The sequence below is a fragment of the Antechinus flavipes genome, chromosome 3 (assembly GCF_016432865.1).
Source record: "Antechinus flavipes isolate AdamAnt ecotype Samford, QLD, Australia chromosome 3, AdamAnt_v2, whole genome shotgun sequence".
Classification (NCBI taxonomy): Eukaryota; Metazoa; Chordata; class Mammalia; order Dasyuromorphia; family Dasyuridae; genus Antechinus; species Antechinus flavipes.
In genome coordinates, this window is record NC_067400.1 from 261,754,012 (window position 1) to 261,768,324 (window position 14,313).

Consider the following 14,313-nt stretch of genomic DNA (forward strand, 5'->3'; position numbering starts at 1 on the left):
AAACTATGTCTATTTCTATTTGTCCTCTCTTTGGAGGCAGAGGAGCATCTTTTCATATTGGTCCAAGTCTTCATATTTTTCTAAATCAACCAGCTCTTCATTTTCTATACCACAGAAGTATACCAACATGGATACATCCTATCTAAGATTATTTATGGAAGTTTTTCTCCAAATTTTTGCCTTCAATCTGTTCTTGGCTATACTGTTTTTATTTATACAAGATAACTTTGCTTAAAACAAAACAAAACAAAAAAACAGAAATTACCCATTTTATACTTCAACAACTTTCTCATCTTATAAGGCCTGACATGAATATCATTCCTTTGCTTCTTTCTTTTTCACTAATTTCTTTGAAAAACCTGACTTTTGTTCTTTCAAATGAACTTAATTATAATTTTTTCATCATATTGGTTTTACCTACCCCGAACAGTATTATTTCAATTATTGAAACCCGACTTTATTTGTATTAAAAAATATTTTATATTTATTTTCATGTAATTCCTTTGTTTTGACAAGTATATGCTTACTTATTCTAAACTAGTTAATTTAAATGGTTTAAAACAATATTGACTAGTATCAGTGACATATAGTGTAATTTTCCTATTTTTCTCTTTAAGTAAATCTCTTAATTTTAATTTTGGTCATGATTACTACCCCTTTTTTACATAGTAAATTCTACTAGCCATTAATTATTTTTATTGCTTCTTGAAAACAATGTATTACTGAATTCAAAATTTTAATCTGCTGTTTCTGTTTTATGGATAAATTCATTCCAGTCATATTCTAAACCATAATGACTTATTATATGTTTCTCTCCCTCTTGTTTTTTATTACTATCCTTCTCACCTATTCTGTCCGTCCTTATTCCTCTAACTTAGTTCTACCTGTTAGTTTGTCTTCCTATTCCTTAATTACCCGCCCCCCCCCCCCATTCCTCCCTTATCAACCCACTTCCCCTAGTCCTCTTATTTCCTTCTGAAATTAGAAGACTTGGATGTCATTTCTTCTTTAACCCATTCCATGTGTGAGAGTAAGATTAAGGTACTATCCTGCCCCCCTGCTTCTTTTGTATTAATTCTTCCTTTCATGCCTCATTTATTTGAGATAATTACTTTTTATCTCTCCCTACTCAGTTTTATTTTTGGGCAGCTTAGCCCAAGCCTTTCTTTCAACCCACCTATATAAAGATAACAGTCATAAGAGTACTTACTGATAATACCTTCAACTATAAGTAGTTAAAAAATTCAATCTGAGTCTCTTCTAATCAGTCTTTATCTTTTATTTTTCCTAGATCTTATGCCTCTAATTTTCATCAAAAATTGCTGTTTTTGTCACAAATACCTGAAAGTCTTTCAGAATGTTAAATGTCCACCTCTCCTTCATCCTCCCATTCAAGGTTATACTTAACATTGCTAAATAAATTACCCTTACTCATAACCACAACTCTTTTGCTCTATGAAATAAACTAGTGTCTTTCAGTATCTTAGCTGCTAGCTCTTATGTAGTCCTTATTGTAGTTCCACAATATTTAAATTGTTCTCTTTTTCTTGTTTCCAGTATTTTTTCCTTAACCTGGAAGGATTTTTTTTTTCTATTTCTGCTTTACCTTCTTGTTATTTCAGTGCAATTTCCCCTGATCATTTCTTGCATTGAATCAAGATTATTTCTTTTTTGATCCTACCTTTCAGATAGGCCAGTAGGCCAACTACTTTTATATTGTTTCTCCTCAATCTGTTCTCTAGATCAGTTATTTTTCTGATGTTTCACATTTGTCTATTTTTAAAAATTCTTTTAATTTTACTATTTATTAGGGTCTTATAACTTCCCCTTGCCCAATTCTAGTTTTTCAAGGAATTATTTTCTTAAGTTTTTGACTCTCTATTTTCAATTGGTTGACTTATCTGCATAAATATTTTCAATTTTTCTGGATTGCTCTCTCCCCAGCTTTTCTTTGATCTCTCTTATTTGCTTTCTAAATCACTTGATGTTTCTTAGTGAAAAGGAATGCCTTTTTTTTTTTTTTTTAAGCTTTTAATAGCTTTATTTTATGAGAATCTGAATCTTCTCTATCCCCATAGTAATTATTTACACTTGGGTTCTTTTCCCTTTGCCTACTCATTTTTATGTATTTTTTAAAATCAGCTATTAAAATAATCAAGTTCTAGCCTCAAAATGTGGAAGATAATGGCCCCAAGTTTCAGATCCCTCTTACTAGTATTTTCTTAGTTCTGTCCCAGGGCCCAGCTTTGGGCACATTTCTCTACTCTCTGTGGCTGAAAATTACAGCTGCTTTTCTGCTCTGAAACTGAAACCTGGAACTCTGTTCTCCTATAAGTGCTCTTTTCTGACTGTGATTGAGGCTCCTATTCCATTGTGGCTGATAACAAATTTCTCTCCATTTAGGAACTGTGACTCCAAATTGTGTGTGGACAAGAGAGTTGCCAGCAAAGGGCCTCTTTTTGACTAGTTGTCCAACCCACTTACCATCTCTGGGCTGAGAGCTCTTGAAGCTGCTGCTACCTCCATTTGGCGTGCTGCTGATGCTGTGTGTACTCTGGGCTGGTGTCCACCCTGGTGTCATAGATTTTTCCTGCTAAAGTCCTAAGTGACTTTAAATAGAGAAATTCCTTGTCCTGATCTTTATTGGCCATGTTGCTTCTAAATTTATTGTGAGGTATGCTCTTAAAGTTGTTTGGAGGGGAATTTTGAGAGAGAGTTCAGGTGAATGGCTCTCTCCTCCATCATATTGGCTCTGCTCTCAAGAAGATATATTAATAAGGAAACTAGACGGTAGAACTGTATGACTTTGTCTAGTAAGTGTTTAAAGCATGTGAGCAGCGGCAGAGAAAATAGGTAATAGTGATTACCAAGATGTGACAAATAAGAATTTGAGAGAATACTGGCTTCTAGTATCTCTCTTCTCCAAACCATCTATTGAAAGAAAGGCTTAAAAAGGCATAGTTCTAACTATAATACTCTTCAACTCAAAACCTTCTGTCACTTTTTCTTGTGTTTAATAAAATACAAAATCCTTATTTTGATAAAATATAAACTCTATTATTTTGATACTCTAGTGCTAATAATACAGTCTAGTTCTAAGTCTACTCTTCCAGCCTTTTGTCACACTGCTCATTTGAATATTGCACTTTTTAGCTAAATTAGATTACCAGCTATTTCCTAATTCTAGTATATTTTTCTCCATAGTAAACCATATCTTTGTTTATGAAGAACTCTCCTCTATGTTTCCGTTTGTTGAAATCCTTTTTTTTTCCCCTTTCAAGAAACAGCTCTGGGTAACTTCCAATAATTCTTTCCAAATATTCACAGAATCTCAGAGTTATGAGGCACATTACATTCCTAGTGATATCTGCATAAGAATCTACTACAATCTCTCTCCTCCCTATCAAATTCTCACTCAGCCTTTACTTGAAGAACACTAGTGAGGGAACCTAATACTTCTCCCCTAAGTTCACAGGTGCCATTTATACCTTTAAATCACTCTAACTACAAGAAAGTCATTCCTTTTTATTAAGTTTATATATGAAAAAAAGTTTAAATCAGTCTGTGAAACAAAAGTTGATTTTACTTCAGCATCCTGAATCCATGCTGAACAAATATAATACTCCACATGATAAATCACAAATATCTAATTGGTGTTCTTTTATCTCTCTACTTTCTTTTCTTCAGGCTGAGCTAAAAATAATATACTCCGATTTCATTCCTTTTTGATGAGGCTTTAAGTACACTTCCTAGAAGTAAAATGAATTTCTCAGTATCTAAGCCTAAAATGAGCTTTTCTGAACTATGTACAGTATTCCAGGTGTTCTGAAAGGCCAGAGTAAAATGGGAACATTATTTACCTTGTTCCTTAACACTTCTTCTAATAATCCAGTTTAAGAGTGCATTAACTCCTTTGTCTGCCACATTGTGCTATTTTAGCAAGTCTATTAAAATCTCTGGGTTGTGAGGATCATTTTCCTCCTTAAAATTTTTGAAAGCATTTTTTCCTATATATCACATTCAAATTGATGATATGTATACATTGAAATATATATTTTGTCTCATCAAAGTATACACTGTTCTTTTGCTCATACATATATGTAAGGATTTTTTTATTTGTTTACTCAATAAAATCTTTTCAAAAGGGAAATTGGTCAAAATTGTAATTTTAAAAGTCAACAACTTCAAAAATCATCATGAAAATACAATAATTGGGTAAGAAAGAAAAACTTAAATTGAGAAATACTGAGGAAGCTGTTAAAATTAAAACCTAAATGACAACTTAGTTTCAACATGCAACAAGTATTTTGATGAATCAATTAAACACAGTGGTATTTTTTGATTTTATATGTCCCTAAAATACACAAGATGATATTCAATTATGGAAGCTAATTTGTTTACTGTTCTGGTCTTACTGTGGCAATGCTACAGCTCTCCTTGGCTAGGTAAAATCTATTTTCTTCACTTTCAATGTAGAAAGAAAAAATGAGACTATAGAAAGATATATTACTCTGCAGATCTGCTTTGTAGAAAACAAACCTGAAACAATATATAAAAAGGAGAGAAAATTCACAAAAACCAGTATTCCATTTCACAAGTCTAAATGAAATGAAAATTAAAAAGTACTAAATAAATGATTTCATTACACTGGTGACCTGAAAAAGGTCAAATTCAGTTTCTAATCTTTTATATTTCTTTCAGTTACCCATGAAGACTATTCAATAAAGAAACTGTGTTATAAACTTTTCTGATTTTGGTCATTAAAAAATAAATTTTAATATGATATAAAATAACTTTCTGCTATAAGCGTTGGAAATTTTTAAAAAAATGGTTTCAATCAACCACCAAGCATTTATAAATCCCTACTATGGGCCAGTCACAGTTCTAGGTACTAGAGATTATGGCGAGAAAGTGAAACAAAAGCCATTGTCTGCAAAGAGCTTAAATTATATTTGGAAGAGAACATACACGTATGTAAGTTTATGCAAAATAAATAGAAGACAATTTAAGAAGGAACTGATAGCCCAATTATAGTAGTTGGGCAGGGAAAGAATGAGGGACAGGGTCTTAAAATTGAGTTTTTCTCATAAAAAAAATTAAATATAAAATAGATTTTGTTATATAAACTGGGGTAATAGTCATCAATAATGAGTTAAACTTAACAGAGGCCTTGCTGAATTTTTTTTTTTTGGGGGGAGGGGAATTCACAATTCAATTTTTGAGGTGGTGGTTCACAGTTCAATTTAGAGAAAAGGCTAAGAGGGTTTTTTTTTGGTTGTTTTTTTTGAAAGTGTTCCAGGGAAGGAGCAGCTAGGTAGTGTCTTGAAGTCAGGAGAACCTGAGTTCAAATGTAGGTCTCACACTTAGCTTTGTGATCTTGGGCAAGTCACTTAATCCCAATTTGCATCAGCAAAAAAAAAAAAAGTTCTAGGAAACAAAATAGATTATAATCTAAGATTTATCATACTGCACAGCTCTGAAGTATTAATATGCTTTACTGATGAAGGCAGAAATGATGAAAAGAAAAACATGGAAAACTTACAAGAACTGAGAGCAATTTAGACAACAAAACATTAAAAACAAAAACAAATTTAAAATACTTAAGAAGTCTAATCAATGCAATGACCATCCCTGATTTCAAAAAACAGATATGATATGCTGTTCATAATCTAGGAAAAAGGCCTAGAAGTATACAGATTAGAAATGCAAATTGAGATGTAAATTACATTTTGGACAAGGCCAAATTATGAATCTGTTTCAAGTAATTTGCCAATTTTTAAAGTTTTTTTTTTTAAAAGGGGAATTGGAGAAGAGGACCAGCCAAAATGATGAGCATCAACAACAAAAATAAGAGTAAAGAGGGTTATTACAGATTGTCTTTTAACTGGAAAGAACAGAACAGGAAGAAGGCCACAGAGAGATACAAACTGTTAAGTTTTATTACTAATGGCCGAGTTGATATATAAATCTGAAAAGAATCACAATGGAAAGGAACTGTTTTCATAGGCAATTCTCTTTTTCTTTTCTATGTATACAAAAACTCAATTTTGAGAAGATTAGAATAAAAAATTAAAATGTTATATATTAAAAACAATTAAAGAAGATCAATTGAAATTAAAAACAATTATAGAAGATCAGTTGAAAACTGAGTCTTTGATTAATGGTGGACATGATTATGACAAGACATACATTTTAATATAGATGAGAATTTTACTAAAAAACTGTTGTATAGAAACACTGTTCTGTTATAAAAACACTAAAACTTCTTAATGTTATATATATTTACTCTTCAAACTAAGAACTTGAAGGACTATTTACAGAAGTAAAGGAAAAGGTCATTATTTAAATACAGGCTTCACCAACACAATAGTAATTCTATTGAAATTCAATTACAGATTTTTGTGCCACACCAATCACATATTAGGTTACTTTAGAGAACTAGAGACAAAATTCATTTGGATTAACAAAAGTTCAATAATTTGGAGGGAAATGATGGAATAAATGTAGAAATAAGGGGATCTAAAATGATCAGGTCTCAAACTTTATTACAAAGCAGTAATTATCCTAATTGTTTGGTACTGTTTAAAAAACAGATCATGACACACTACAAACCCACTGTTTGATAAATCCCAGAATATAACCATTTGAAGGAAAAGTCTACCTATTCAATAAGAACAGCTGGGAAAATTTTAAAGTAGATTTGTAGAAAATTCGTTTTCATCATTTACTCACAATTAAAAATATGTGACTCAAATGACATCAAAAAACAAAAAAGGATAAATGGTGATACCTCTGACTGAAAAGACAAGTAGGCAAAGAACTATTAAATTAAAAAATATATATATTCCACTGTTTAGAAAAATATAAATTAAAAACAATTCTGAAGTTTTACTTCATAATCACCAGAGATGATGAAACATAGAAATAGTCAGTGTTAAAGGGGAAATGGGATGTTATGCAGCCAGTAAAGCTAGTAATTAGTGAAACCATTTGAGGAAATATTCAAAAGTTAGTAAAATTTGCACATCCTGTAATCTAACTGAAGGGTATATACCCCACACAAAAGACAGAGAGAAAGCATCCAAATGTAACACCATATTCATTGCAGTATTCTTTATAGTTGGAAAAACAAAATAAAACAAAAAAACAATTCTGATAAAGTGGCTTAACTGGGGAATAGATTACAAAATTGAAATACTACTGAGTCTTATAAAACACAAACATGTAGGAATTTAGACACACATGGCAAAACTTGTAGAGTGAAGCAAATGGAACAGAACAGGTACAACTATAACATAAATGCCAACAGTCAAGCTAGAAGTATCAAGATTATGCAAAAGTCAAGTTTTTGTTCTACAGAACTGAAGGTAAAGCACATTTTCTCTCAACAGAAAAGTTGTGTATGATGGATATGGAATATTTATACAGTTTAAGACATAATGGTTGTGTTAGTTTTATTTAACTGTCATGGGAGGGGCTAATTGGAAAGGGATAGATATATTAAAATAATAAAGATCAATAAAACATTTTATAATATCAGTAAAAGGATAATGATAGATAAATTAGGTTTTTTTTTGAGGGGGTGAGGATAAAGGGACCTTAGATATCATCTAGTCCAACTCATTTATTTTACAGATGATTCAACAGGCTAATCAAACTGATTTGCCCATGTAACATAAATTTACAGGAAGCATCAAGGGGAGTCAGTATGGTGTTTTTTCTCACATTATACCATGTTCTCTCAGGTTAAAGAAGTGGGTACACAAAGTATTATTCATACTCACAAACACCTGGTCTCTATGAAGAAGATATTAAAATCATGCTGCATTTATTGGTATGTAATTAAGGAAAGTTTTATTTGGAATAGTTAAAAAAAAAATCAGTACTAGACTTACCTATGTGGACAACCTTGGCAAATCTTCTGATCAGCAAAGGAACCTCCCAAGACTTTACTTAGCATAGCAGGATGTCCCAATGCTTTCAAAGCTTCATCTAAACTATCCACCAAAGAATTAAAAAATTCTAATGCATCATGTTGCTCACGTAGGTTAACAGGTTCACCCCATAGCCTAATTTTAAACAAAATAAAAAGAAAGCATTACTTTGACACAATGTTACACAGGAAAAGTTAACGTAAGGACTACTTATTGTAAAAGATGTGTATCAATGTTACCTAAGGTTAAGTGGGAAACACTACCCTGTTATTAATAATTAGTACATACATTCTTCACATGATATAATAATAAAGACTTTACTCCCAATGCAGAAAGAGATGAGTAAAAACAGGTGCCTCACCTATTAGGCAGAAAAATTATTTACAAAACCAAAATGGAGCTATCATAAGGGAGAGAGGATATAATAAAGAATATCCCGATAACAACAATGCTTTATAAATACATACCAGTTACAAAACTGAATTTTACTTATGATCTAATGTTGACACAATCCTGTTAGGTGTAAACAAAACATTTCCTCCAAACTCTAGGAACTCATAGAATAAGGTGTTGCTCTGTGGAACAACAAACGAGTCTACTAAACTCCAAGGATGTTCCTGTCTTTATTTACAAAGTAATTAGATGAAAGTATAGATATATCTTATTTTACCAACAGGAATCCTCCTTCAAATCTGCATATTAAAAAGGATAATATTCACAATTTTCCAGTATAGTTCATCATAAAAGTCATGGGGAAAACCTTTGTAAAGACACTATTTATGAAAAGAAGGGCCTAATTTTTTCTTTTGGGGAGAAAGAGAGGAGGAATGAACATCCACTTGCATACATCTAGCAGATAAGGCACCTACATGGTTAAAAAGTATTAGAATTCAAAAGAGAAATTAGGACTGTATTTCTAGATTTGGGAATTCTCTGAAGAGAGATCAATGAAATTGTGAGATTTGATCAAATCAAAAGAAGGTATAAAATGAAAAGGGAACCCAAATAAAAGGTTTAGTTAGAATATACTCATGATAGGAAAGAGTATGTCATAAAAATACAAGGAGAACAAATTATCCAAAAGAAAAGGGTAGTCAACATCAAAGACTAAAGAAGGACAAGAACTAAAATATAAGCTCAATATAGGATCTAAGCTTTGGCAAATAAGAAATTCTTGGTAATCTTAAAGAGGAGTTTAGTGATGGAGTTATGAGAAGGAATAGGATGACAGCTTGAATGAGGGATGATAAATGAAAGCTATCTAGGCATGTCTGTGGAACACAAGGAGGCAGCAGACAGGAAGAGGCTAAAAATTAGAGAAATGGGGAAAGAATGAAAGGAGTTAGTGAGAGGGAAGAGCATAAATAGAGATATAGGGAGGAAAGGAAAAGCAAAGGGAAAAGGAATATACATGAGGAAAAGGAGAGACAAGAAACATAGAAAAGAAAAAGAGAGAGGCTCAAACTGGAAAGCTCCTGATAAGAGAGGGATACAAGAGAACAAATAAAGGAAATGGTCTTGTTAAAGGAGAAAAGATATGTCTTTGTCAGAGAAAGGGAATATTAAACAAGTTTTGAGGAAAGGAATAAAGAGGAAGCTCACAATGGATGACAGTTAGTGGAAAGAGTAATGAATGTGGAGTAAGAGGATCTGGGTTTGAATCTTGCTTTGACCACTTACTACTAGGGAGATCTTGGGCAAGTCACTTCATTTCTTTGGGCCTCAGTTTCCTCATCTGCAAAATAAGAGTATTTGCCTAAATGGCCTCTAAGTTCTCTTTAAGTTCTAAGTCTATAAGCGGTTATTCTTTTTATTTTTTGAGTAAAGTAGGAGACCAAGTCTTCTACTAAAAGCACATGAAGGGGGTTGGTGTGTTTATGTGTGTGGATGATAAGTACCCTTGAAGAAAAAAAGAGACCTGAAACAGCTGCCACAGGGAATCTGATGATTAATTATGGAGAGATGAAGGGACTGTTACATAGAAGTGAGGATCTGCTGAGATAGTACATCTACCTGCAATAGGTATTTGACTTCCTCCAAGGAGTTTTGGGAGTACATCTGTTACAGTGGAGAAGGTGAATGGAGGAGGTGACCCAGACTTGGGGTTGGAAAGGCATTAAAAGGACCAGGAACGGGTGCTGGGATTTTGAAAGTTAAAGACTTTTTAAAGAATAAAAGCTGAAATGGTTAACTAGAAGACCAAATCTTTGAAGTAAAAAAAGGGAAACCAGAACACAGGTGAGAGACAGAAATACAAAAGGATATAAAGGGATAGGTCATGATGACGACAATGAACAGGTGCAGGTGAAGAGAGGGATAGGGAGATTGGGATGATGGACAAAAGGTAAAAGAATTTGAGAGTTCTGGTTAATGGAGATAAAAACCACTTCTGGGAAATGGTGAGATTAAGGGTAGATCTATTCTTATGTATGACTCAAGTGGAGTGAAAATGCAAGTTATATGAATTGAAATTAATAAAGTGGAAAGGCTAGGATGTTGGAGGGAACAATCAACACAGACAATACAGTCCCTAAATATGAGGTTAGGGGTTTAAGATGGAGAATAGAACTATAAGCCAGGTGCCACATTCCTCCAATAAAATTCATGACAGCAATTAGAAAAATAAGAATATATATGTTTACATTCCAAATTAAAAGTGCTGTCAGAGTCCAGAGAAAGTCACCATTTCCTTTAAGTAACACTTAATAAGGACTTCAAGCGACAATGAGATGTAGGGGTTGGGGAAGGCAAAGTGAAAGTAGCATTATCAAAGTTATGTTAAAAATATGAATGAGCAAAGTAAATGCTCAGTGATACAAACTACTACTTAAGTGGAACTAAGTGTACTCGGGAGAAAAATAGAAATGAAAGCTAGATAGATGGAGTTTGTTAGAAGATGGGGAAAAATAGCATCTTTCTTTAAATTCCCAAGTGAGAACTACTCTTTTTTTTGGACCACCTATATTCTAGTTCCCTAAAAGGCAGTATAAAGGGACATGGGCAGAGAACTGGACATAAAGATCAAGTGGTATAGAGAACATTTGGATGAGGAAATTTCATCTAATGCAGACTGACACTTTCTCTGTAACAGAGTCTCACCCTATTTGTGTCAGAGGGAGGATTTGAACCTGAAGCTACTATACCTCACTGACATCACTGTTAATTAAAAACAGATAAAAATTAGTAATGACCAGATGCAAGTAAGATGTCTATGGTCTTAATTCTAAAAAAAATATGAAGTGATGATATATCTTTCATAACTTGAGAAACAAAAGTTTCTTTTAACACCCTATGATTACTGTTTTCATAATTTCAAGATTAACTCTGCCTAAAAATGAAATTTTAAAGATAATCTAATTTGCTTCAAGCAACAGACAGCCCTGTTTCTAAAACTGCAATCTGTGACATACATACACATTCATGACTGAATTGAGGATTGCAAAATTATGACTTATATTATCAGTTTTTGCTTCGTATCTATTGTATACTTCTCTAAGAGTACACAAAAATTTGTCAGGTGAAAAGTGGTTGTGAATGAAAAAAGTTTAAGAAGCCCTGATATATAACAAATTATTTAAAACGTAATAAGTGCTTTTATAACACTTAATTATTAAGTACTTTAATTTTTAACTAGTTCTAACTTACCTAAATTGTTTCCAAAATCCTCTTGGTACGTAATACTGCAATCTAGAAGCTGCTAAATGACCAAAAATGACCTGAAGATGTCTTAAAACACCAATATTGTATTCTTTTCTGTCTTCAGTTTTATTCAAAGCTGGTTTGTCTTCATATTGATGAGGATATCCAAATACATCATCTCGAGGATCAACATTACTCTTAAAAAAAGAAGTCAAGCACATTAAAAATAAATGTAAAAATGATGTTAAGTGGTATCTCAAAAATGTTTCAATTAGTTTAGGGACAAACATATTCACTAATCACATTTGACATTTTTATTATAATCCTTGCTTTTTTTAAATTAAATTTTATTTTTCATTATACCTTTTTATATACAAAACATATGCATGGATAATTTTTCAAACACTGATTCTTGCAAAACCTTCTATTCCAACTTTTCCCCTTCTTCCCCCCACCTCTAGGTGGCAGGTAGTCCCATACATGTTAAATATGTTAAAGTATATGTTAAATACAATATATGTATACATATTTATATAGTTATCTTGTTGCACAGGAAAGATCGGATCTAGAAAGAAGGTAAAAATAACCCGAGAAGAAAAAAAACAAAAATGCAAGCAAACATTAACAGAAAGAATGGAAATGTTAGGTTGTGGTCCATACACATTTCCCAGTGTCTGTTCTCTGGGTGTAGCTGCTTCTGTTCATTATAGATCAATTGGAACTGATTTGTATAATCCTTACTTTTGAAGCATTTTAAAGATCAAGTCAGGATATGTAATATTTATGTGAAATAAGCACCTTCATTTTTTACAGAGATGTCATTGAAGGCCATTTATAGCATTAGAAGGTTAATCTTTCCTTTACAGGATTAAATTAAGCCAGAAGAGATCTTCAGCTACTTTGTTAAAATAATCAATGATTCACACATTCAATTTATATTTAACAAGAATGATAGCTGACATCAATCTATATGTTTTATTTAATCTATCTAGGGCTATTGTTATTTCATTTTTACTGCTAAGGAAACAAAAACTGATTAAAAGCCTTATGTAGTTTTTAAACCTCAAAGTCAAGATTAAAATACAAATGCCTCCTGACTTGAAAGTGTTCTTTCCATGCTGCCTTTCTTATTTCAATGTGTATCTTAATTGAACAAAACTTTGAATAAAACATTAAAGTGCCTAATCTCATCCTATTTATGAAAATATCCATAATACATTCTAAATATGAAGATAAGGATACAATATATAAAACATACATATTTTCCTTACAATCTTCCTACCATTAATGACTATATAAAGAGTCATCAATATAGTGGAGAGATTGTTAATTAAAAAGTAGAATCAAATTTGACTGTTGAGACTAGTATAGGCTTGAATATTGACTGCACCTAAATTCAGCGATTATGTTATAAAATAGAGAGATTGATGAAACAAAATAAGCAGTAAAGGGTTTATATTCCCTCTTTTTCCAAAAGAAAATCACGGGAGGAGAGGTGGGAAGGAAGGCAGTCAGATACAATGGACATAAATCTAATTCCTAGTTCTGACACCGAAGAGTTATTTGATGCAGTAAGAAATTATGAGTATGAGAAAGAGAAACAAGAAAAAAAATCTGTATTAATTGGTATAAAGTAAAATAAACAAAATCTAAAGAAAAGTGGGGGGGGGGGGGGGAAAGGCAATATAAATGAACACCACTAAAAGGAAATCAAATACAGAGTCATTGAAAAAAAAAAAAAACAGTAAATAATATGGGAGGACAGATAATGAAATAATTCTTTTCTCTTGGAAGGAAACGAATGATTAAGGCAGAAGAAATTTCATTTTGGAAGGAAAGGACAGAATTTTTATAAACAACCAAAATGAAAAAAACAAAACAAAACAAACAGCATCAGTAAAATTGATGGTGATAACAATGGGGAAAGTACTTTCCAGCTATAAATCATGTGACCCTCTCTTTCACTCACTCCTCTATTTCTAAAAGGAATTCTTATATGGCTCTAGTCTGAACTGAGAATGCTTGGTAGAAAAATTGTATTTTGACTACAAGCCCTCCTATTTAAGACCCTGATATTATTCTTGCCAAGACACAGAGACATAGCCTCTTTATTCAAAGAATAAAGTTAAATTACGGCTCCTAAGAACAATCTATCTATGAGGACAAACAGTGCACACATAGGCATAAACTAATGAAGTAGGTAATCAAAACAAGAATAAAAAAATTTAAATCTTTTAAGTGTTTTCCACATCATACTATTTAAATTCTTAAGTCTAAACAGTAAGTCCACTCTGTTTAACACATTAATTTCTAACACTTACTGTTACTTTCTTGTCTCTGACATGTATTGGCTGTGTGACTCTAGAAACATCACTTTCTCAATGCTCTAGGCAACTCTCTTAAGATTCTAAGTTGCAGAGAATTTGTTATCCTGCGCTGAAAGGGGAGTTTCTTTCTCTGGGAATTCTCCCACCAACAAAACCACAGGTACTATTCCTCATCCTATTTCTGTTAACATTAAATCATGTACAACTAACCACAAAGGTAGTTACTGTTAAAGCAATCAAAAGCTCATGAAGCATGATAAAAATATCATTAACATTTTAGTCTGTATCTAATGTATCTGTATGCCATGAGTATTGGGATTCTGTATGAATTCAACCACAAATCATATACCCAAATGAATTCAATTCAACATGCATTCTATTAAGTACCTCTTACGCATGAGGCTTTGTGGAAA

General features: G+C 32.3%; 1 protein-coding gene across 4 annotated transcripts in view; it reads right to left on the reverse strand.

The window, feature by feature from the left end:
- Positions 1-14,313, reverse strand: part of USP9X (ubiquitin specific peptidase 9 X-linked) — a 249,024-nt gene that overhangs the window by 30,807 nt on the left and 203,904 nt on the right. For all 4 annotated transcript variants that reach the window (XM_051985022.1, XM_051985020.1, XM_051985023.1 and 1 more), the window contains exons 32-33: positions 11,580-11,770; positions 7,896-8,069 (exon numbers count right to left, since the gene is read on the reverse strand). In XM_051985022.1, coding sequence (XP_051840982.1) covers positions 7,896-8,069; positions 11,580-11,770 — 365 coding nt within the window. The remainder of the gene's footprint in view (positions 1-7,895; positions 8,070-11,579; positions 11,771-14,313) is intronic.